Raw genomic sequence first — 23900 nt, forward strand, 5'->3', positions numbered from 1 at the left:
CCTCTTCCTCCCTGAAACGCTGGCTGGCTGTGCCACCGCCAGTTCATTCTGGTGATTCATCCTTCTTCTCCTTCCTTGTCTCACTTCTCACTTCCCTTTGCTTCTGCTTCTTGGTCCTTTTTGTTGAAGTTCCTTCTGCCTTTCAGCTCAGGTGTCTCTGATTTCTGACCTCCTCCTCCTCCTCCTCCTCCTCTTCCTCTTCCTGCTCGTGTGATGTCACTTCCCATTTAGCCCACTTCCTGTATCCTGCCTTGCTACACAGTGCTACAGCCACACCGCAATATATCCAATATCACATAAAATATGAGCAAAGCAATCTCCAAACAGTGTAGAGAAAGTTTATTACAGAAAAGAGTTTTCACCATTGTCTTTGAATTGGTATACAAGTCATCAAGTTAGGCTTACATTCTCCAATGGCAAAAGAGTTCATTCACACTGAGCCATTCCAGGCTATTGTAGCAGTTGTCAGCCTTCCTCTTCCTGGTGAAGGTCAATCAGAAACAGGAACGTTCTGACGTCTGATCCAAATTTCCTCTTCATGCAGGAAAACCTTTGGGTCCCTCGATACCAAAATGAAAAACTCTATTGACTATCTACTGACATGACTGTTGCATTATCAATGATCATACAATAATAGAAAGTTCAATAAATAAATAATAAGAATAAATAAGGGAACAAAAATGGTATCACATAACCACATAAGACTTATGTATTTACAATGCTGATGTTGTCTGACATGAGACATGCATGATGTGCAGAGACAAAGCTATTAAAGTGGCCTCAGGCAGCACGTTTGGATGGATTCAGGATTGAAGGAACAGAACACAGCATGGAAAAGTCTTGAACCAGGATGCAAGTCAGCGATTAAAGTAGTGAGAAGAATTTCTAATGTGCACAGGAACTCTGCTCCATGTTGAGATCAGGTGTGGCTCCTGGCATAGGCCATACAGGTGCTTGTCTAGGGCGCCATCTGCTGGAGGGACACGGCCCAGCAGCGCTCTCACCATGGGAACAATACATGAAAATAACATCCATCCATCTTTCATACCAGCTTCCTGCTGGGTGGCAGGGGGTTGCTGGTTCCCATCCCAGCTGGGTGGCAGGTGGCCGCTTCACGGCAGGGCCACACACCCTCGGTCAATTTAGAGTTTCCAATTCACCTCACATGCATGTTTTTTCAGGCTCATTTTCAATAAAGGTTAACGAAACACCTTAAAGGAATAAGACGGACAAAGTGTAGGTTTCATTTTCTTGGTGGATGAACTTTAGTTGCTCCTTCCTTCCATGTGCGTTTCTGAAAAACAAGTCGGGAGGGTTTGGAGAAATTAGAAGAAGAGGCGTGAAACACGGCGGAACACACAGTGATCCAAACCAAAGTAACGTTAAAAAAAAAAAATCATTAAAGACAAAATCAGGAAGGTTTTTCTGCCAATATCACAGCAACTCTTTAAAGTTGAAACGACACATTTGTAAACTTTTTAAAGTAACAGTTGCCAACCTTGGATCTTAAAGTGAAAAGTTGATCATGTAGACACACTACATGATCCAAGAGCACTAGAAATGAGCACTAATGATGTTTGTACGATTTTGAAATTTGGGGAAATTCCAACTCTCAAGGGTTTTTATTTTATTTACTAATAAATAATAAATTCATCTTTTGTGTTTTTGAAACTTGTAAAGAAGCCTTGTATTGAAAGATATATATTTTTATATATATATATATGTACACACACACACACACACACACACACACACACACACACACACACACACACACACACACACACACACACACACACACACACACACACACACACACACACACACACACACACACTGGTATTTTTGGACATATTTCTCTGGAACGTCCCTGTTCTTTACTTGAGCCAGCCAGATGCATCACTCATCTTCTCAACCACTTTACATTTCATAAAGGTGCAATAAAACACTTATTTATATGCCAATCTTATGTACATAACTAGTAAAAAAAAAAACTTCCATATGATGTCAATAAAATATTTCCTCTCTGACTCTAAATCTTTGATTTTATTTCTTCATTTTCTTTTTAATGAACATCATTTTCCTTCTTTTGCACCATACTGTTGCTGTGATGATGCAAGTGTGGCCTTAACAGAGGCGTCCCACCCTCCTCTGTTCCATTCAGTACCTGGTGGGCGTGGGCCTCACTGTTGCTGCTGCAGCTGGCTGATGAAGAACTGCTCCCGCTGGGACACCTGCTCGTCCCAGGCCTCCAGTATTCGCTGTTTCTCCGCCTCGTCCATGCTCAGGGTGTCCGGGTGGGCCTCGTCGATGTGGCCCCTCACGCCCTCCACGCTGTGGGAGTACTGTAGCTCGCCGCACACCATGCACACCAGCAGCTGGTTGAGCGGGTCGTAGTCCATGAGGTAGCGCTGCCTCCAGGCGGCGTCGCAGGGAGGGCCGTCCTCGCACTCCTTACCCTCGCAGCTGGCAAACAGTCCGGCCTCGCCTGGACACACCGGACCAGTTGAAGCAACACCATTCACTGGAGTCCAAACGTGCAGTTATCTCACCTTCCATTGTGCTTCTGCTGCAACTCAAGTATGGGAAGGAGCCCGCATCTGCGTCCACTGCAGCGCTGTGAGCAGGAGAACAAGGCTTTGTTCAAAATCACAAGACGTGAAATGCAGAGTCAAGGCTACGCAGGTGTTGGCAGAATATTTATCAATGGTTACCTCATTACACATTGTGAGCCTCCTTCAGAGGTCACCCACTGCCCACAGTCCTACACCAGGCCACAGGGAGGAGGAAAAGAAGAGGAAAGGATCTTCATTGACAAACAGTTGAGTGCCACCTTGAGGCGATGCATGATACTATGTCTCATAAACATGGCGTGGAGTATGTATTATCTATGACTTCAGGCAGTGTGCCAAATACAGGCTGGGCCAGAAGGTTACACACACACACCCCCCCCCAATCAACCCATGAGACGCCTCAAAGCCTCGAAGCAAAATTTAAGGGGGTCTCATATTTTTTTCAAAAAGATAAAAAAAAATCTTTTCTTTTAGTTTTTTGAAGCTAAAGCTTTTTGAAGCTAAAAAACATTGAGGGAATATTTCACACACTGACCTCAGGCCATACCGAGAGGGAGAAACAACACCGTCTGATCCAAAATTCACAGTAATTACTTTGCATGGTTGTGATTTCACTGAGGCCGTCAGACTGCAAGGTTTGAAGGATGACTTCACCTCCGTTGATTAATCTGTTGCTGTCTGTTCTACTCTGGGATAAACAGATAGAGCCTTAAAGTTTCACATCATACCTGTAAGGCTTCTGCCTGTATGGGAATGTCCTGAGAGGGCAGGATGGGCCTCCAACTGCTAGTGGAAGTTCTCCTCTGGGCGCCAACCTTCTCCCTCTTGGCCTTCTTGGCTCTCTGCTCCTTCTTCTTTATCCTCCAGTACTCTCGTCTCCTCCTCAGAAAATCCTCCTCGCAGTCTCCTGGGTTGAGCTTCGGTGGAACCATGGTGCGCGTAGGGCTCAGGGTGGTGGGACCCTCGTGTCCCTCACGCGCGAGCTTCTGAATCTGGGCGTGAGGTGTCTTTACAGGACCAAACGAGGAACCTGGAGTTTGACCAGCCGGCTCAATGGGCAGCAAGTCGATGCTGAAAAGTGGATTGTCGGGGGGCTTGAGCGCCGGTGGAAAGGGGGAGGAGTCTGTGCTTGTAGACGTCCGACTGTGGGCGTGTAGCTGCGGCCCTGACGAGGCTTCTTCCCGCCAAAACTCTTGAACTTGCGGATAGTGCGAGTGTTCAGTATCTCTTTTGTGTAATTCACATGTTGGTAAGCCAGCGACTGCAGTGACGGGCAAACTGCAGAGGAGTTTGTCAGACGAGGAGGCAGCGCATGTCTCTGGCTGGATGGCTGGACTTGCTGCTTGAGGATCGACCCCCTCGACAGCGTGGCACACGGTTACATTGAAAGCCTGAGAGAAAAGAGCAAATGAAAAATAAATCATCCGTACACAAAGGTCTAGTGTGCAAAATCTTTCAGGAAGCCTGGCCTGATAGCGTTTCATATTTCACAGTCCACTGTCAGACGGCTTCCTTAAAAACGCTGGTGCAAGAGTAGCACGTTAGGCTTTTACCAATGTAAAAATCATAAATCAAGCTCAATTTTTACACATTGGACCTTTAAACGTAGCATTCATTTATTTAACGGACACCAATTAAAAAAAAACAAATCCTGTCCAGATTTGCACCACAAAGGAAACTAAGTGAGACAATTTTGTGTGAGCCTTTAATGGTCCGCTAGCATTCAACAACATTGGAACATAAAAGCCAATTTGAAAACCCAGCATATAAAATCAACATAAAACATCACATCACCTGGGTGTGTTTCAGCGAGCCACTGCATCCACCACGACGTTCTGCCTGCCTGGCCCGGAGTCTGGCCCGCTGCTGCCTCTTCATCAGCTTCCAGTACTCCCTCTTCTTCTGCAGGCTGCTCAGACTACCGCTGCCGCTGCCGCCGCCGCCGCCGCTGCTTTGGAAGTATTGTGCTACCTGACATTGGGGCTCAAAGTCTTGGTGGCCCACGGGGATGTGATGCAGCTTTGGCGGCTCGACCAAACACAGTCTCTGGTTTAGTGGCAACGACGGGCCGATGGTGGATTCGGTGGAGTTTTTCACTTCTGCGTGTGAAGCGGTCTGGGACGAGTGGGCACAGACAGGAAGTGCTTTGCTGGACAGAGGAGACGGAGGCGCCGCACTCGTGTGTGAAGCCTCCGTAGGATTGTGGCTGGTTGAGCTTACCCTGATTGATACGTGGTGTACATCTCGTTGCCAACTTTTGCTGTCCAACACCATCGGGTCAACGTCTGTGGGAACGGCTTCCTCTTTTGTAAAAGAGAGCTGACTCAAGTTTGGCTTGGTCTCAGATTCCAGATCTCCTTCCACCGGCTCCACCTTTGCCTCGCTCACCACCTCACTTTTACACTCGCTCACTCTGGTAAGCGACTCCTCCAGGAGCTTCTTCATGGAGGCCACGGCCAACAGCGTGGTCGTCTGGCTGTCTGCGCTGGAAGCCGAGTCAGGCTCGGGTGGCCGGGGCTCAGGGGGTGGTGTCGGGGTCGTCGGGGGTTTGATGTCTCGGTCTGGGTAAGGATTGAGGTCAACTTCTGGCAGAGCCTCATTCTCTTGTTTAATCTCACTTGCATGTGGCATGGTCGATGTACTATCAGGACCAGGTTGTGCATTTTGTCTGTTATTACTTGCAGGGGTTTGGACGAGTGGTTCCACGCTAGCTGCTACCTGCTTCTGGACCTTCCTCTTATTAAAAGCTGCACTGATCCTGGCCTGGAGGAGACCCCTCTTTAGTTGAGCAGCACGAGCTGCTCGCTGCTCACGTTTCTTCATCCTCCAGTACTCCCTCTTCTTGGCCATCCTCTCCTCCTCTGTCAACTCTGTGTTCACACAGGCTACAGAGGTTGAAATGGCCATTTTCATGACACACCCACCCTGGTTGTGCTCTATTGCTGAGCCTGCCATTGGAGTGGCTGGATGGTGAGTGAGTGTGAGCTGCCCCGACGCACGAGAAGTAGAATTTGCACCTTCAAGTTGGGTCCCCCCCCGTCTAAGTGACACTAGCTGCAAAGCTTTGCTGGGCAACTGTCCCGATGGAGGAGCAGAGACTTTAACGCCAGATGAACGGAGTGAAATTGCAGGCTGGTTTGCACACAGTGGTGCAATTCTTTTCTGCTTAGTATCAAACTGATAGGCCGTAACCGTGCTGTTTTTGTCCGTTGTTGTTTTAAGGTATGCAGAAACTTGGGGAACGTTATTGGTCATCGTCCCGTCCTCCTTAATAAACCCACCGATGGTCTCTGAGGCGAGGGTGAGGCCGCTTCCTGCCGACTGCGCTTGTGCTCTGGCACATTTCAACTCCCCCAGGATTTTTTGGTAACGTTTCACCCTGCGCATCAACGAGTCCTTCTCCTTCAACTGTGCCTTCACCTCATACGACAACTTAGCTCTCTGCTCGCGCTTCTTGTTCCGCCAGTACTCGCGCTGTTTTGCTATCTTTTGCTCAGGCGTGTCACTGGGGTCAATTCCGGGAACATTTCTGGAACCAAAGACCGACGTAAGCATTGGGGATAAACACCTCCTATTCCTTTGACTCATTAAGTTCTTCTGGACCTCAATGAACCTCTTCCGGGGCATTTTATACCGTGCAATCCCTCTGGAGACATTGGAAAGGTGTGCGAAGGTTTGAAGCTTTCTTTGTGCTTCCCCTGACTTCTTTACAGGATAAGCCATCAGATTGATACTTTTGTCATTTGAATTTCTACAAATTTGTAGTTTGTTATGTTTCCTTTTGGCAGTCCTAAATGAACTTTTGACTTGAAAGCAACACTGCTTCTGACCTATTTCCTGTAAACATGTCTGAGACACAGACTGGCGGGACGTTGCGCAATCCGGTACCCTTGTGTTTTGTGCTGTTTGCCTCAGTGGTAACGCCTCTGCGACGTGCATCTTCTCTCTGGCTTTGGCTAACTTTGCTCTCTGTTCTCGCTTTTTGATTCGCCAGTGCTCTCTTCGCTTAGCAGTCTTCTCCTCCTCGGGGTCAAGTGATGGTTGTGTGCTGCCAGCACTGTTGGCTGTGTGCGGGGTGACCAAGGCACTCTTTGTTCCACCACTGGGTGAGGCGTTTGTTTCTTTGCCCTCTGCTTTCGAAGGTGGACCTGAGGAAGGCGTGAGTATAATACCTGCATTCACTTTGGCGGCTAAGAGTCTGGGCCGAATACGGAACTCAACCTGCGCCGTGTGTTCTGGTTCAGCAACAGATGTTCTCTGCATAAGTACACGTGGCTGAAGTTCCATTTTCGCAGAGCTGCCATTGAGAGTTGTCGTTGCTTTGACAGGAGGTGCAGCCAGTTGGACTGAGGTAACGGTTTTCTTCACGCACCTTGTGAGACATTTCACTGCGGGTTCTTCACGTCCAGCCGCTTTGGCCGAGACGCAACGTGACGATCGAGATAACTGAAGTAAGGCTTTCTTGAGGGTGACCTTCTCAAGCCACCTCTCCCTTTGGCTTTTGGTGTCCTCAACTGAGCCATTTCCCACTGTGGTTCCAGTCTGGGATGCAGGAGCGCTACTGGCAGTTTTGAATGACTCATTATTTGTGGTCAATGGACATGAGGCAGCAGTAAGGTGGTCAGAGAAGCTGTTATTCTCCACTGCAGGGGCATTTACACAAACAGGCTTTTTTCCTTGACGGTCTTGTGTCGACCTTCTTCTGTGCTCCGACAGACGAGCTCTCTGCTCCCGCTTCTTGGTCCTCCAGTATTCCCTCTTTTGGGCAAGGGTGTCATTGTCATATTCTGAGACAGGCTGGTAATGGTAGGTCGTTGAAGCACCTTTAGCCTTTGCAGTTGGCATGTTATTGCCAGGTGAGATAAGCAAACAGTTCTCATTCAAAAATATTGCGTGGCTCCACTTTTCCTCGTAGCACCGCTTGGCATCACTCTCCTCGCTGAACGGCTTAATTTCACTCTTGTTGTCACCCCTCAGTTGATTCTCTCACTCCATCACTGATCATAACTGCTGTTTATTTTACATGTTGCCTGCCTATAAGATGCTGCAATAGTCTGAGCAGCAACCGACTCTCTCAGACATGACATGCGACATGTGCAGGAGTCCTGAGGAACAGAGAAACAACAGAAACAATTAGTCGGATTAGATCTTATTGTTTTTTTTTTAATTCTTCCATTATAAGTGACAGCCTGAGCCAAACTATTTGTTGCAAAATTAACTGATTGCAATTTATTTTTTTGAAGTAAAATTACTCCAACTGCCGTCCTTTAAAGGTGTGTCTCTCTTTTTTTTTTTTTAACCTCGACAGTCACAAGCATTTTTTGTGTGTCACAACCGTCACTGTAGTTATATCATCAGTGTTCTTTACAGTAGAAGGTGGTGGCTGTTGGATTGCATCCATCACCCTGACTCACCTAATTCATTTTAGACAGTGAAAGGAATCAGAGTAGCGAGAGGAAACCTACAACACATTGCAGTCAACACTGACAACATGCAAACTCAACTCAGGCTCAAGGTGAAATCAAACTTGCAAACTTGTAGCTGTGACGCAACACGTTAGGCTAACTGAAACGCAGCTAGATTGTTCATTTATGTCATTTTGGTTTAAAATAATTTCTAAAATGTCAAGTTAATCGCTGGACAATATCACTATCACTCACACATGAAACAGCAAAACAGCAACCTTTATTTATACACCTTCCGTTAATTACGGAAGCGTATTGCTGCCACCCTGGAAAAAAAAACAAAAAAAAAACAGGGCTCAGTATCACGTTATAACGCGATAGTTTCAAATTTTTACGTGATAATTTTCACGTTATAACGTGATAATTAGGATGCAGTTGAGATGGTGGAACTTGTACCCATGGAGCCTTCCGTGCCCCTCCAGCTGATCAAAGAGAAAACGACGCAACTTCAACCGGGTCGGATTCATTCTTCCTACGATGCAATCCCATACTGTTGGATTTGGTACGTTCTCATATTATTTTGTTTTGTGATTTTATCTTGAGGTTAATCAGCCAGTGGGGGGTCACATGATCCACTAACGCCAATAAGGTGTATGAGCGCGTTTTGTTGTTCTCTGTTGTATTATGGGATGTTTCGATACCGTGAAAGAAGAGCTCTGTCCACGAAAGTTCTCATGTGATATATATATATAATACAGAAAGGTTATTAAAGAAAGAAACGCTATCAAGTATATCCCTCCGACTATGGATGAGCTGCGAAAATGATCACGGAAAAACGTGAAAGTATTGCGTTATAACGTGATACTGAGCCCTGTTTGTTTTTTTTCTAGGGTGGCAGCAATACGCTTCCATAGTTAATAACAGAGAGAATGATGTCTGGTGTAGAGCTGACTGCCTACACCAAGACTTGGAGAGGCGTTCTTGCAACACTGTGCAGGGCAGGCAGCCCCTGTTCAGTCCTACATCATGCACAAACCAAACCACCTAAACTAAGGTGAGGGCTGACCTATGTTGCCTTCATTCTATGCAATTCTACTTAGCTATTGTATTATCACCAGTGATGTAATCATTGGCCTCTGCAAAATATTATACAGTGCAGTGTATAAAACCTCAGGAAGGGTGCGAATAGGTAATGCTTGACTATTTATTCATTTTTCTCGAGACCTTGCGTTCCAAAATGCTGAAAGCATCACATTCGTCCACTTGCAAAGAGACAATACAAGAACGCCCACACACACACACCTTCTCTCGCCAAAACACTCACCTGACCGCGGCTTCCCCCACGTGCTACACACCACCGACGGCCTAGTCCACCACAGACGGACTGCTTTACGTTAACCGTTGCCATGTATTCATAATAAACAGTCACAGAACCGCGCCTCTCGGTGTCACAGATCACCCAGCGCGTGCAATTTACTTTGACAAAAACACGTCCGGGATCCAGGAAGCGGCGCGATGTTGACGTTGTACCTTTTTTAAAAACGCCTCTTTCCTCCGCCACTAATTGTCCCAGTCGAGATGTTCGAATTTGGTTTACAGGACCGCGGTCGTGTTCGACCCAGTCCAAAGAGACGCCACGGTGGTACACAGGCTGTCTCTCGGCGGCACAATGGACACGGTTTGCCTCGCCTGTCCACCAGGGCTGCTGTCTGTCTGTTTGTCTGTCTGTCTGTCTTCAAACTAGCGACACAAGCAACACAATACTGCTGCACAAACAGGGTGTATGTAACCAGCAAGGCTGCTAGTGGTGCTGCTGGCTGTGGTGTCGGGGAGACGAGCATAGCATGCGTTAGCCGTTACCTGGCGGTGAAAGCCGAACTTTCCCGGGGACAAGTTGAGGCGAGCGGGTTCGAAAGGTGGTTCGGGGAGCGGGGACAGCGCGCGGCTAGTTTCCCGTTAGCCATCCGAGCTCCCAGGCTGCTGCTGCCTTGACAACGCTTAAAGTGCCAGGATGTGGGACTGGCGACGGCGGCGCTGTGGCTTTATTCACTGCGTGCGCGCGTGTGTGTGTGTGTGTGTGTGTACCACGGACTCCCAGATCAATTTGGAGGAGTAATAAACAGCGATTATTGCGATACATGAGAGATAATCCCGCCGGATTGTGGCGACATAAATCAGATTGGCTAATTTGTTGCCTTGCTGGCCAGTGCTGCCCTGACCTGTGTGTGTGTGTGTGTGTGTGTGTGTGTGTGTTTTGAACAGTTGAACAAAGGTCTCTTGATCAAATTACCTTCACTGATCGGTTATTTCCCTCGCAATAGCAGGTACATACAGTATGTTTTCTGTGGTTACAATCAATATCGCCATCGATAAAACAAACAAACAAACTGATCAGAACTGAAAGAGGAGGGAGGGAGGGAGGGTGATGTCGGTTCATTGATTTTCCAGTGTGAAATGTCACATACAATCTCACTATTGTAAGTGTAATAGTTGCGTTGATAAATGTAGAACGATATTAAACTCCGTGATGGACGCACAGGAAGTGGGATTGTGATACAGTCCGACGCTATCCTGCCATTATGTTCCATAATATTGATACATTGCTTGCTCTATAAAGTAGCACATATATTGATCCGTGGCACTTGTTGTTGTTTTTTTTTTTTTTAAGGTCTTATTTACATACCCCAAATTTGCCCGAAATGTTACAAAATACAAGCTGATATTTAGAAAATATTTCAAGCTCTGGCAGAGTCTCCGGGATGGACGGCTTCTCATTCATTTCACGATTAAATACCAATTTAAATGGTTATTCTGTACATTTACCGTGTGTATGCATACTTTTATTTTTTATTTTTTGTCCACTTGTACTACTGACCAATAATTCACACATTTGTTCACAGTCACACTGTAAAGGAGCCGGTGGGATTTGTGTAACAGTGTGCAAACTATTCTCTAGTCGGCCAGTAGGGGCCACAGTTAGCGTTAGCCGACCAATCCGCCATTGAAATGACTGCGACGAAGACGGTTAGCATCGGCGTTAGCCGTCACTTCTCGCTATCAGCTGCTGATGCCCCCCCTCCCCCCGCCCCCCGTTAGGACCCCTCACTTCCGCACCCCTCGTGATGGGCGTGCGTGCGGGTGCGCGCATTCGCCGTGGGCTCCCTGCTACTGTCTCTTTAAATTTACCCAGGAGCCCCTTAAGGAGCCCCAGGGGCCCCTGAGTCCGGCTCCCCCACCCTGAAGACAAGCGATAACCTTAAAATACATTGAGTCCAAGGGGGAGGCCTGGCGGGCCGCGAGCGGATCCACCTTCACAGCGGGGACTGGTCGCCACTTTGGGAGTCCAACGGTTGTGTGATTGTTGTGTTGAAAAGTTCAACTTGGCTCCCCGTGCAGGGGAGACGAGGAGGGTGGGGTTGGTGGTGTCGGTGCTGGCGCTGGTGCTGGTGCTGGTGGTGGTGAGGTGGAGGGGCTGCTGCCATCGCAGGAGCAGCACCGGGGGGGTGGAGGGCTCCTTCACGGAGCCCAGATGCGGAGCCGATCGGAGCCGAACAACCGCCGATGTGGACACGTTGTGACTGCTTATGACGCGCTGCTTGGCGGCGTCCTCCTGACATGTCCTCCCGCCGCTGCACGGACCGAGAGGAAGGCACAGCGGGGCCGCGGACGTGGTGAGGATGGAGGGGACGGGAAGTGGCGGCGGCGGCGGCGGCGGTGGAGGTGGTGGAGGCGCTAGGGAGCCAGTGGAGGAGCCAGTGGAGGAGCCAGTGGAGCTCCAGCAACCCGAGCTGCTCTCGTTAATCATCGGCGGGGAGGAGGAAGCGCCGCCCGAGGAGAGCAACTTGGGAGGTAACAAAATAAATAAATGAATGAATGAACAAATAATGTGTTATTGTTGCGAGTGTGTCGTCCCGTCCCGTGTCCCCCACCCCCACCCCCCCCTCTCGACACCATTGTGGCTGTCAGAGCCACGGCCATTGTCAGACAGCCAGTTAATCCGTGTCAGGGACAATGCCGTGGAGCAGCATGGCCCCTCCGTCTGTCTGTGGCTCCTGACAAACAAAAGGCGCTCAGAGCGAGGAGCGCTGCTGCCACCTAGTGGTCAATGCGCAGCAGCCGCCTCAGACTCGAGGGTAAACAATTTTTTATTTTATTTTATTTATTTAATTCTTTATTCGAGCATGAAAAGAAGGAAAAGAAATAAAAAAAAAAGATTCAATAGTAAAAAAAAAAATATGTAAGGTTATTACGCAAGGAAAATAACAACAACAAAACAAACAAACAAACACACAATAATACGATTGATATATATATATATATATATATATATATATATATATATATATATATATATATATATATATATATATATATATATATATATATATATATATACATTTTTTTTTAAATGGCTCCCCTTAAAGAAATACGTACCGCACTGAAAACTCGCCCTGAGAAAGCAACAAAACACGTCTGAGGTGTGTGGTTTTTAAAAAAAAAAAAAAAAAATTAATAATAGTTATTCATGTTTTCCTTCCTTGTACATTTTTACGGTCTCATGTGAGTGTGGTTCTCAACTGGTGGAGTCTCGCCACCCACATTTATTTCACTGCACTCAAGTTTATTCCACAAGAAATAAAAACGCCAGCCCATCTTTCTTTAATGTCGAGTTAATAAAATAATAGAAATCATCAAATTGAATTGTGTCCTGCAAAATAAATGCTCTCTCTCTCTCTCTCTCTCTCTCTCTCTCTCTCTCTCTCTCCCTCTCTCCATCCATCTAGCGCTCCCTCTCTTTATGTACACACACACACACACACACACACACACACACACACACACACACACACACACAATTGTGCAATTGTAGTACAATTGTAGTATTTAAATGTTCCATCCATCTGACTGCACTGTGTTCTTCCAACTCATTTAATTCCAAGTTTTTAACTTCATAGTGATAAAACTAAAATCTCAATTATTGACACAAAATCCACCACATTCAGATTAGTTGAGATCATACTCCTCCTTCTCCTCCTCCTTCTGCTGCTGCTTCTCCTCCTCCTCCTCCTGCTGCTTCTCCTCCTGCTGCTGCTTCTCCTTCTGCTCCATCTTCTGCTTCTCCTTCTCCTTCTTCTCCTCCTTCTCCTCCTTCTCCTCCTTCTCCTCCTGCTGCTGCTTCTCCTCCTTCTCCTCCTTCTCCTCCTTCTTCTGCTTCTTCTCCTTCTGCTCCATCTTCTGCTTCTCCTCCTTCTCCTCCTTCTCCTGCTGCTTCTCCTTCTGCTCCATCTTCTGCTTCTCCTTCTCCTTCTTCTCCTCCTTCTCCTCATTCAGCAATCGTGGAACTTTAGAGACTCACCACTTTCTTTCCGTCTTGTGTTTGCTATTGTCAGAAGAACACAGCCTTGCCAATGGCCTGGAGGAATGCAAGGGTGGAGTTGGAACGGCCGCCAGGTCTCCGGGCACCAGCTACTGGAGCATCAGCGAGGGCCCGGACCACCCGCTCCTGTCCCCGGCCTCTGGACCCTCCACGCAGAAGCCCACAGTTCAGAGGGCTTCGCGCCCGGGCCTGAGCCGCATCCCGGGCCGCGACCACCGCCGCTACTACCACGAGTACTGGCGGAGCGAGTACCTGATGGACTTTGAGCCCCAGCGGCACGGGATGATCTGCATGGTCTGCGGCAGTTCGCTGGCCACGCTCAAGCTCAGCACCATCAAGAGGCACATCCGCCAGAAGCACCCGGACTCCCTGCTGTGGAGCGCCGCCGACAAGGAGGTCATCCGGTCCGGGTGGGAGAGCCACCTCAGCGTGGCCAGCGAGGGGATGTACGGCTCTGCTGCTGGAGCAGGGCCTCAGGGGGGAGCGGAGGAAGAGGAGGAGGAGGAGGAGGAGGAAGAGGAGGAGGAGCAGAAGCTGGATTTAAAACAACATGCAGTCGGTGGGTTTGTGAAGAGTCTGCAGCTTCTCACTCTTGTTGGTAGTGGTGTGGGTTAGAGTGACAGCGCATGAGCTAGCGTGTTGCTAGCTGGGGCACCAGGTAGCCCCTGAGGACCACAAGGCTAATTCAGTTTTATCCGACCTTGTTAAGGCAGTGTTGATGATTACTGAGAACTCATGAACGTGATGAAGTGTCTTCACATGATGGTTAGGATGAAGTAAAAGCTCGACCTTTTCCCACTGAATTACCGCGCTTTGCTCTCGGTGAATCCGCTGAGTTTGAAACTCTGGAGGACGCAGCGATCCGATGCCAATGCAATGTTTGTTTATTGTCCCGCTTTTTCCAAAAACAACAACAACAACAACAACAACAACAACAACAACAGTCTTACCGCCACAGTGGACAAAGCGCGGCTCAGGTTGCTTCCCACACACTGATCGTCAAAGTATTCCAAAAATAGTCCAAAAAAATCCAATAGAAACGCTCGACGGCGGTCTGAAAGCGTTCGCCTGCGTTCGACTCGAGAGCCCTGCCGGCCCCGTTCACCACCCTCATACAGTGCAGGTGCTGCAGTCACCTGCCCGCGGTGATGAGGGGGCGTGGCCCTTAGCGCAAGCCATGATGAAGAAAATACTAAAATGAAAATGAAACAATTACTGTAGAGTCCATAGTTAACGCATGAAGCCAAAAATACCAATAAATCAGAAAATAAGGAAGTAAAATAAATATTTTGGCTCCGACATTCAGATTTCTTCATGGTCGTTGAACAACAAGCCAATGAAATGTGTCCGTTGCAGCTCCCGTGTGCAAAAAGTAAGAAAAGAAGACGGCAACAAATCCGAAAAATAAAACAGGACAATAAGAAGAAGAAATGCAGTAAAAATGTTACTAATACAGTATAAATATACAGACTTGACAATGAGCACACATTACATCACAGCTTAGTCGAGACCGTAGTTGAGGCCGTAGTTGAGGCCGTAGTTGAGACCGTAGTTGAGGCCGTAGTTGAGACTGAGAGTTCCAAAAGGTAATGCAGTCATCACAGATATTGCTGATGAGAAGGCTGCTGCCATCTACTGGTAATAACATTCAACTCCAGTCTAACGTAATATTCTGTCTCATGTTTGGTGAACGCAGCGGAAGCTCCACCCCCTGCGCTGCCCCAGGAACAGGAAGCACCACCCAGCAGCGTGTCTCTATGTTCTGAAGGCGATGAAGTCCTCCGAGCTCCAGAGGGGGACCAGGAGCTCCCAGGACCGTCGGCCCAGACCCTGGAACGGTACCTCAACGACTCTCTGCACGCCTGGTTCCGACAGGAGTTCCTCATGGAGTACGAGGTGAAGGCCGGCCGGCTGCTGTGCATGGTGTGCGGAGGAGAACTGCCCTCACTTCACCTGGACCACATTAAAAGCCATGTGTTGGACACCCATCCCAACTCCCTGGTTTACAGCTCTGAGGAGAAGCACTGCATTCTGCAGGCCTGGGCTCACACTCATGGTGAGGTACAACAGTGAACACACACACACACACACACACACACACTGCCACAGAGCCGGTTAGATTACATTTGTTCCTGGGGAGGAGGAGGAGGAGGAGGAGGAGGAGCATCAAGGATGCTGGCTGTGGTCTCGATGAGCTGCTGCAGGTCCTGGTTCTGTTGAGGAGCAGCCAGAGAACCACACTGGGCCTGGTTCTGTTGGGGAGCAGCCAGAGAACCACACTGGGCCTCCACAGCAGAAGCAAAGGTTTAATGAGTGACGTGGGTCGGCATGAAGTAGGAGCTAACCAGTGGATGAAGATGTTGCTCACCCTCTGGTTCGCAGTGTCAGTGCGTTCCCTTTGATTCCGGCCATGTCAGTCATCATGTCAGTCATCATGAGTCGCACTGCGGCAGCTGTTGTTCTTCAAATTCCCATCAATTCCTGCTTCATAAATGTTTGAGCAGTTTAATGGACCACAAGTCTAAAATTCTATTTGATCCGACCTTGTCGAGGCATCGTTGATCATTATTGAGAAGTCATTAACGTGATTTATTTATTGATTTAATTCTTTCTTTGGGCATAAAAAGAAGGAAAAGAAATAAAACGATTCAATAGTAAAAAAAATATGTAAGCCTATTACTCAAGGAAAACAACAACAACAACAACAAAAACAAATGTCGCACAACTTAAATATGCTGGAAAGGAGTAGGAAGACGTACTGGACCAAGCCCGGATCACAACACCCTTGAGCTGCGTCTCATAGCCGTCCTCAAGGAAAGAAAAAAAAGAGAGAAAACACACCAAAAAAAAAAAAATAGAGGAAAAAAGGAAATGAGAATAAAAGTGTGATGAGCTATTTATAAGTAATGTATGTGTGTAGTATGTTATATGTGCAATGGGGACAGATATAATTATATGTGCATTTTTAACGTTTGGCAAGTTCTAGGTTCCAGTAATAGAAAATCTATCCTTTGCTTTTATTAAATGCTATACGATGAATTCCGTTCCCTCTGAGTGTAAATAACAACCTTTACCTCTGCAAGTATAAACATTGTATCAAATACTCTCAACACAAATGAAGTGATGTTGTTGTTGATGGTCAGAAGTACTCGTGGCAGAGCGACACTTTCTGATTTGTCATGCATGCTGCTGAAACGTTGGTGCGGCGAAACCCAACGTAAAGCAAGTGTGAAAATGAAAGAAAATAAAAGAGTTTAAAAAGTTTTAGAGGAAGACAAAGTTAAAATATAATTAGCTGCAACCCATGGAATACAACATAGGACACTGTACCATTTATCAGCATATACTATCAGTGAAACAATGACGGTAGTTTTGGTAATGATGACAATAGAATGTGCGCGTGTTTGACCTGTGGTTTGTTGTGTCCTGTTGACTTGGCAGAGAGAGCAGAGAATCCAATCAAAACAGAGGCCGACACCAAAGACGAGGAGCCGGACGTCGGCGCTGAGGAGACGCAGGCGACAGCGAACCACACTGGTTTGTACCCAGTGGGCCCAGGCACTTTAACTCAGGGTGGTGGTCTGAAGGTGGAGGACGGAGGAAGCGCAGCTCCTCTGCAGGCTCCTCCCCCTCCCCCTCCTCCTCCTGCTCCTCCTCCAGCAGCTCGGCACCCCAGGAAGAGGCGGCTGCGGGACGGCGACCCCTGGAGGCTGCGGCTGGACTACCTGGTGGCCTACGGACCTCAGGGCCAGGGCACCTTCTGCATGGTGTGCTCTCAGGTGCTGCTCCAGTCCAAGGTGAGCAGCTTCCGCTGTCACATCCAGGAGTGCCACCCCGACACCATGACTCTGAGTCGGCAGGAGCGTGAGGCCATGGCGGCAGCGTGGACCAAAGACTACTCACACGAAAGCACCAAACCCTCTGAAGGTGAGACCACCGTGGCCGTCTCAGTCCTGCTCAGAGCTCATTCATTCATTCACGCCTGCACTCAAACCTTCTGTTGGTTGTCCTGTTGGGGCTCAACCATGAGGGAAAGTAATCCAATCGCGATCTCCCCCCCCAATACTGCGATTATTTTTTTTAAATCTTTCGCTCATGTATTTTTCCACAAACAAACAAAAAATTATATAATAGACATATCAGATTTATTATACACAAATTGTAGGCTAAATGAAGCATGTACCAATATGAAAGAGCCTTTATTTATCTACCAGTGTCTCTGTTTTTGCCAGACATTTTAATCGAGCTCAGAATGATTTTGTTTCAGTCCACACAAAGCACAAAACATCCACGGCTTCATTCAACCCATGCTAACACGCTAGCGGTTTTCAACCCATGCTAACACGCTAGCGGTTTTCAACCGATGCTAACATGCTAGCGGCGTTAAAACCGCTATAAGGTGCCAAGTTACGAGACTTGGTGCTTCGGTAGTTCGTTCCCGACACTGTTTTGCTAAACTACGGCCACCAGGTGGTGGCAACGAGGAAGAGCTTCTTTTCCTCGCGCGTCGCTCCGTGCGTCCGGCTCGGCTCGTCGCAGCATCGACTCCTCCCACTGCCTGCTTTGCTTTGCTTTGCTTCGTGCCGCTCGCAAAGTCACGTGAGTGGAACTCCCGCCAATCAAATCGCAGTCTTTGCGGTTAGAAAATCTTGTTCTGTCCTATCGCGATATCGTCGCTAATGCCATTTATCCTTCAGTCCTTCGTCCTCCTGTACAATGATACATTTATGAATCTCCAGAAAACGGCGTATTTAGATGTGAGCCCTGAGGCAGTTTGATAGATATCGCTAACCCTTCATGATGTCACAGAGGGTAGAGTTTTCGAAAGAAACAAAAGAAGTAAACGATGGATGATTTTTTTTGGACAGTTGAGTCCCCGGTGGGAGAACATTGAGTCGGCATTCAGACACTCAGGCAGGCACAGTGAGAGCCACAACACCTCCAAACATTGCACACTTCACCTTTAACACAGTGCATTTTGTAGCTCATAGCTCACAAAAAATTAAATATTATTCTCTGAAACAAGGAACACGAGTCGAACGAAAATACACTCAACTGCTCCACTGCACCTCTTATTGTCCTTCCTTTCTTCCTTTCTTTCATTCTTTCTTCCTTTCTTTCATTCTTCCTTTCTTTCTTCCTTTCTTTCTTTCTTCCTGTCTTTCATTCTTCCTTTCTTTCTTTCTTCCTTTCTTTCATTCTTTCTTTCTTCCTTCCTGTCTTTCATTCTTCCTTTCTTTCTTCCTTCCTTTCGTTCATTCTTTCTTTCTTTCTTTCTTTCTTTCTTTCTTTCTTCCTTTCTTTCTTTCATTCTTTCTTTCTTTCTTTCTTCCTTTCTTTCTTTCTTCCTTTCGTTCTTTCTTTCTTCCTTCCTTTTTGTTCCTTTCTTTCTTTCATTCTTCCTTTCTTTCTTCCTTTCTTTCTATCTTTCTTTCTTCCTTTCTTTCATTCTTTCTTTCTTCCTTTCTTTCTTCCTTCCTTTCGTTCATTTTCTTCCTTTCTTCCTTTCTTTCTTTCTTCCTTTCTTTCTTCCTTCCTTTCGTTCATTTTCTTTCTTTCTATCTTTCTTTCTTCCTGTCTTTCATTCTTTCTTTCTTCCTTTCTTTCTTCCTTCCTTTCTTCCTTTCTTTCTTTCATTCTTTCTTTCTTCCTTTCTTTCTTCCTTCCTTTCGTTCATTTTCTTCCTTTCTTTCTTTCTTCCTTTCTTTCTTCCTTCCTTTCGTTCATTTTCTTTCTTTCTATCTTTCTTTCTTCCTGTCTTTCATTCTTTCTTTCTTCCTTTCTTTCTTCCTTCCTTTCTTCCTTCCTTTCTTTCTTCCTTCCTTCCTTTCTTTCTTCCTTTCTTTCTTTCAGAGGAGCCGAGGACAGCGTTTGACTCGGACGCCGCTGGAAAACCAAGCGAGGACGACGTCCAGCTGGACGTAAAACCCAGCAAATTGTTGAAGCACGATGGGGTGGGCGGGGTCGGCGGGGTGGGCGGGGGCGGCGGGAGGCCGAGAGCGAAGGACAGCGGCGCCGCTGCCCCGCCCTGGCGCCACAGCCACTACCCCGGCAAGGACCAGAGGAGGAACTACCAGGTGCGGTGGCGGCTGGAGTACCTGATGGACTACGACTGCCGCCGGCACGGCCTCATCTGCATGGTGTGCGGCGCCACCTTGGCCACGCTGAAGGTCAGCACCATCAAGAGGCACATCCAGCAGGTGCACCCCCACACCGTGGACTACAGCCCAGAGGTCAAGCAGCGCTGCCTGCAGAGCTACAACCAGAAAGCCGTGCACTTCTGCCACGCAGACGACTGCTTCTACCCCGAGGACCACGGCCACACGGTGGCGCTCTCCACCGACCTGGACTCCACCGACGTGGTCCCCACCGACCTGGACTCCACCGACCTGGACTCCACCGACGTGGTCCCCACCGACCTGGTCCCCACTGCGGAACAGCTCAGCACCTAGAGACACTGAAGCGGTGCTTCTCAGCTGGTGGAGTCCCAGGACCCACTTCTTTCTTTTCTTCTTTTTACCGCAGCGCTCAAAAATATATTTCACAAAAACATGAAACCCGCTGGTCCACTTTCTAAAACGATTGAATTGATTGAATCAAATTGTGTCCCGCGCAATAAATACCCAACATTTTCTCTCTAAATAGATTATTTATTAAAATCCCGAGCAGCGCCGCGACCCACCGGTTGCTAGGTGCTACGCTGAAGGCCTCTCTGCTCAGTGGCTCACTGCTTCACAGCCTGAACGAGGCTCTGCTTTGAAAATGTTTGACCGCTCCGTCCACGCCTGGTCCTGTTGGTCTGGCAGCTGCTGCCTTCATGGAGAAACTCTCACAGCAACAGAACCAAAAGTCCATCCAGTCCAGGGGTGGGCCAACGTTTTGACTGCCGGGGACACAATGGGTTAGAAGAAAAAAGATTAACTGGGGGGTAGCGGAGCAGCAGCAGATGGATGCAGTGTTCTGGTGAGGAACCTCATAGGAGGAAACATGGTGCTAGGATGTCAATGGAAAATCAAGCAAAGCAAAGTTGCAACCATGTCAGTGTCTGTGAAGCCCCACCAGGGGGTTTAGCTCTTAGAACCATCTAGAACCACCAGGGTGTTTAGCTCTTAGAACCATCTAGAACCACCAGGGTGTTTAGCTCTTAGAACCTTCCAGGACCTTCTAGAACCACCCAGAACCACCAGGGTGTTTAGCTCTTAGAACCATCTAGAACCATCCAGAACCACCATAGTGTTTAGCTCTTAGAACCATCCAGAATCATCTAGAACCACCCAGAACCACCAGGGTGTTTAGCTCTTAGAACCTTCCAGGACCATCTAGAACCACCCAGAACCACCAGGGTGTTTAGCTCTTAGAACCATCTAGAACCATCCAGAACCACCATAGTGTTTAGCTCTTAGAACCATCCAGAATCATCTAGAACCACCCAGAACCACCAGGGTGTTTAGCTCTTAGAACCATCAAGAACCATCTAGAACCACCTAGAACCACCAGGGTGTTTAGCTCTTAGAACCTTCCAGGACCATCTAGAACCACCCAGAACCACCAGGGTGTTTAGCTCTTAGAACCATCTAGAACCACCCAGAACCACCAGGGTGTTCAGCTCTTAGAACCATCCAGAATCATCTAGAACCACCAGGGTGTTTAGCTCTTAGAACCTTCCAGGACCATCTAGAACCACCCAGAACCACCAGGGTGTTCAGCTCTTTATTGAAGTGACACATCCAACATGGAGGAAACACAGCTATGCCTCACTGACTCTTAATCTCATTTCTTCAAGTTCGGCGGGCCGGATTAAAAAGCTTAACGTGCCGCATATGGCCCCCGGGCCGTAGTTTGCCCACGGCTGGACTAGTGGGTTCATTAAATTACCAGGTGTTTATCTGTCGGATCCAAGACGTTGTTTGGCAGCAACGCGTGAGTAAACGCAGCCTTGCAGCTCACTGGTGCTGGTACTGCAGTGAACCCAGAAGAACCAGCGGCTCACTGGGAGGTTCTGATGAACCTCAACTGCTCCGTGGAAACAGGCTTGGCGAGGCCGAACCCGACCCTGCTGGCAGCAACAATAACAACTGCAATGTGCCACCGTGTTCAACTAACACAGCGTTTCTCAACTGGTGGGTCGCAACCCAAAAGCTGGCCACACACAGAGAGATGTTTCAGCTTTGTCCGCAGTTTCAGGATTTTTTGTTGTTGGAAAATATACATAAAGAAAATGTTGGGCTCCATTTTGCAGGACACACAATGATTTTTGTAACACAATATTTACACAATAATAATTTATTGACTCGTCCTGATGGGAAGTGGGGAGGGCGTTTTTATATTTCATATGAGAAATTTGGGTTGCGACTTCCTGGGTCTGAAGTCCCCCCCCCACCCCCACCGCTCCTCCCAAACACCTCCAGCAGGAGGAGCCACCTCCATCCCCTCAGGAAGACCTGGACCTGGACTTTACCATCCACTTCCTGCGGATTCTCGTTGGATTTCAGACGGGTGGTTCTGGAAACACGGCTCTTCAGAACTCAGTGGTGAAGTCGCCCTGCAGTGGTGGAGCCTCCGGACCCGCACGTCATCCTCTTATTCTGAAGCCGTGACCCAATCACAACGACTCCACAACCCACTTTTGGGTTGCGACCCGCCAGTTGAGACCACTTGACTGACCAGTGAAAATGGCGCGTTACGATTGGACGGAGGAGGAGGAGACGGAATTTTTTTTTTTTTTTTTTACAAAGTCATCAAAGAGAAAACTACAACGAGCATTCTGGACAGCAAACTACATGGAAGTGCAGATTTATGGCCAGATGTTTTGTGCCTGCCTCCTCCTCAGTTGGAGTCTGGCAGGACGACAGCCGGTGAGCTTCACACCATTCAACGGAAACACCTGCAAATCGCAATTTGTTTTTTGTCGAAATTTTTGGAAATTTGGCTTTGATTCTGCGAAAAAAAAAAAAAAAAAAGTGTCCTGGAAACGCAGCTGTTGTTTTTGTTTTGTTTTTTTTGTTCACGCTTTTGCACTTCAATTTTTCTTTTTTTTTTGGGAAAAAGTTAAACGCAGCGCCGATAGACGTGAAAACTCCCAACAGGAGTCTCCTGGGATTTGGGTTTCAATCTCCGCCGGCCCTGTAGTTGCGTTGTAGTTTGCTGTGAAGGTGTGAGTGAGTCCTGCAGTCTCAGGGAACTTCCAAACCAAAAGCTTTGACAGCCAATATTCAGCAGAACTCACAGGAGACCGCAGCACTTTGCCCCCCCCCCCTCACCCCACAGCAGGTCTTTGATCCTGAACGGCCCCGTCAATCATCTTCACAACCACGATCAGGAAAGATTTTTAAAATCCCTTTGGTGGGAAGTTTGGGGGTTGTTGTTGTTTTTTTTTGCTGAAGACAATTCAACGCCACTGTGCAGTTTGCTCACCTCCAGAACAGCGCCCTCTCGCTCTCACATCAGTCATCGCAGTATTTTCTTTATTTTTCAACACCACGACTCACTTCACCGCAAACTGAATTGAAAAAAATTTAAAAAAAAATACAATTTGTAAATATGTAAAAAAAAAGAAAAAAAGAAAATTACTTTTTGTTTTTCTTTCTACGAGCACTTTTTGCACCCGAGTTTCTACAAAATGTTTGCAAGCATGTCCACTTTTTCTACTTCAGTCAGTTTGTCTCTCTCTCTCTCACCCCCCCCCTCTCCCCCCTGAGAACTATTGGGGGAATTTGGGAATATTATGATTTTTTTTTCTCCATGCAATGTAATATTAAGGTATGAAATGAAGGATAAAAAAACCCACCACTGTAATGTAAGAAAGGAATGGCGGCACGTCGCCTCACTCACCTGGAGAAGCTCAGGGATTCTACTCTCACTGACAACCATCAGCAGTGTTCACAAATACACCGACGGCCGACGTTTGAGGGATTTTCTATGTATTTGCGTGAGCTTTGCTCGTACAGGGAATAAAGATTCTATCACTGCGTCAGGGCATCGTGACAAATTCCACAACATTTTAAAGGAAAAAAAAAAAAAAAAAAAAAAAGAACCCCCAACGCGAGGACCCAAGTTGTCATATTTAAGATGAAGCGCCAACGTATTTAAAAAGAAAGTATTTATGAAAATTAGGTTTTACAAAATTAAAAAAAAAAAAAAAAAAAAGCTGTGGATTTGGAATTATAAAAATGTAATAGTCATAATATATACTAATATTTTTGATGAAAAATAATAGTTCCAGAATGAAAAAAGAAAGAAAGAAAGAAACTGAAAGTGATTGAACGTCAAGACAGTTTTTTTTTTTTTTAAATGTGTACAAACAAAAAGCTGGAATATTTGGAACCGAGGGTTAACATTGCAAAGTGTGTCCGTGCCATTTGTCAGTGTGTCACTGCGACGACAATGAAAACAGCAGAGCGAAGGAGTTCAGCCAACCGTGTCGTTGTGTATGTTTCAATTTTATAACTTTTTTTTTTTTTTTTTTGCCTTTTTCTGAGTAAAATAATTCCCCTGTCACTCTGGCGCAGCTCTGACTTATTGAACGTGTGTGTGTGTGTGTGTGTG

General features: G+C 47.2%; 2 protein-coding genes across 3 annotated transcripts; one reads left to right on the top strand and one right to left on the bottom strand.

The window, feature by feature from the left end:
- Nucleotides 1-322: 322 nt before the first annotated feature.
- On the bottom strand, nt 323-7711 carry LOC142897821 (uncharacterized). 2 transcript variants are annotated; one of them, XM_076040412.1, is made up of 6 exons: nt 4368-7711; nt 3302-3964; nt 2715-2764; nt 2553-2617; nt 2188-2488; nt 323-1294 (listed from the first exon to the last, which is right to left on the bottom strand). In XM_076040412.1, the coding sequence occupies exons 1-6, from the start codon at nt 7416-7418 to the stop codon at nt 1213-1215; spliced, it is 4212 nt and encodes a 1403-aa protein (XP_075896527.1). In that variant the 5' UTR covers nt 7419-7711; the 3' UTR covers nt 323-1212. The 2 variants fall into 2 exon arrangements, with proteins under 2 accessions (XP_075896527.1, XP_075896528.1); XM_076040413.1 differs by having other exon boundaries at nt 2168-2488; nt 4368-7710.
- A 3630-nt stretch (nt 7712-11341) lies between these two features.
- Nucleotides 11342-23591, top strand: zfta (zinc finger translocation associated). The gene is made up of 6 exons (XM_076040510.1): nt 11342-11827; nt 13369-13914; nt 15052-15411; nt 16797-17282; nt 19209-20453; nt 20814-23591. Exons 1-5 carry the CDS (start codon nt 11656-11658, stop codon nt 19805-19807), a joined length of 2163 nt encoding a protein of 720 aa, XP_075896625.1. The 5' UTR covers nt 11342-11655; the 3' UTR covers nt 19808-20453; nt 20814-23591.
- The last annotated feature ends 309 nt before the right edge of the window (nt 23592-23900 follow it).

Source organism: Nelusetta ayraudi, unplaced genomic scaffold (genome assembly GCF_046127955.1).
Source record: "Nelusetta ayraudi isolate G7.1 ecotype Tasmania unplaced genomic scaffold, CSIRO-AGI_Nayr_v1 ptg000061l, whole genome shotgun sequence".
In the NCBI taxonomy this organism is placed as follows: Eukaryota; Metazoa; Chordata; class Actinopteri; order Tetraodontiformes; family Monacanthidae; genus Nelusetta; species Nelusetta ayraudi.

Coding starts and splice junctions, on each gene's coding strand:
- LOC142897821 (XM_076040412.1), bottom strand. CDS start 7,418: ATGCCAACTGCAAAGGCTAAAGGTGCTTCAACGACCTACCATTACCAG. Junction 2,618..2,714: donor GGCTCACAATGTGTAATGAG/GTAACCATTGAT, acceptor TCCTGCTCACAG/CGCTGCAGTGGACGCAGATG. Junction 2,489..2,552: donor CAGCAGAAGCACAATGGAAG/GTGAGATAACTG, acceptor CGGTGTGTCCAG/GCGAGGCCGGACTGTTTGCC.
- zfta (XM_076040510.1), top strand. CDS start 11,656: ATGGAGGGGACGGGAAGTGGCGGCGGCGGCGGCGGCGGTGGAGGTGGT. Junction 11,828..13,368: donor CGAGGAGAGCAACTTGGGAG/GTAACAAAATAA, acceptor TGCTATTGTCAG/AAGAACACAGCCTTGCCAAT. Junction 15,412..16,796: donor GGCCTGGGCTCACACTCATG/GTGAGGTACAAC, acceptor TTGACTTGGCAG/AGAGAGCAGAGAATCCAATC.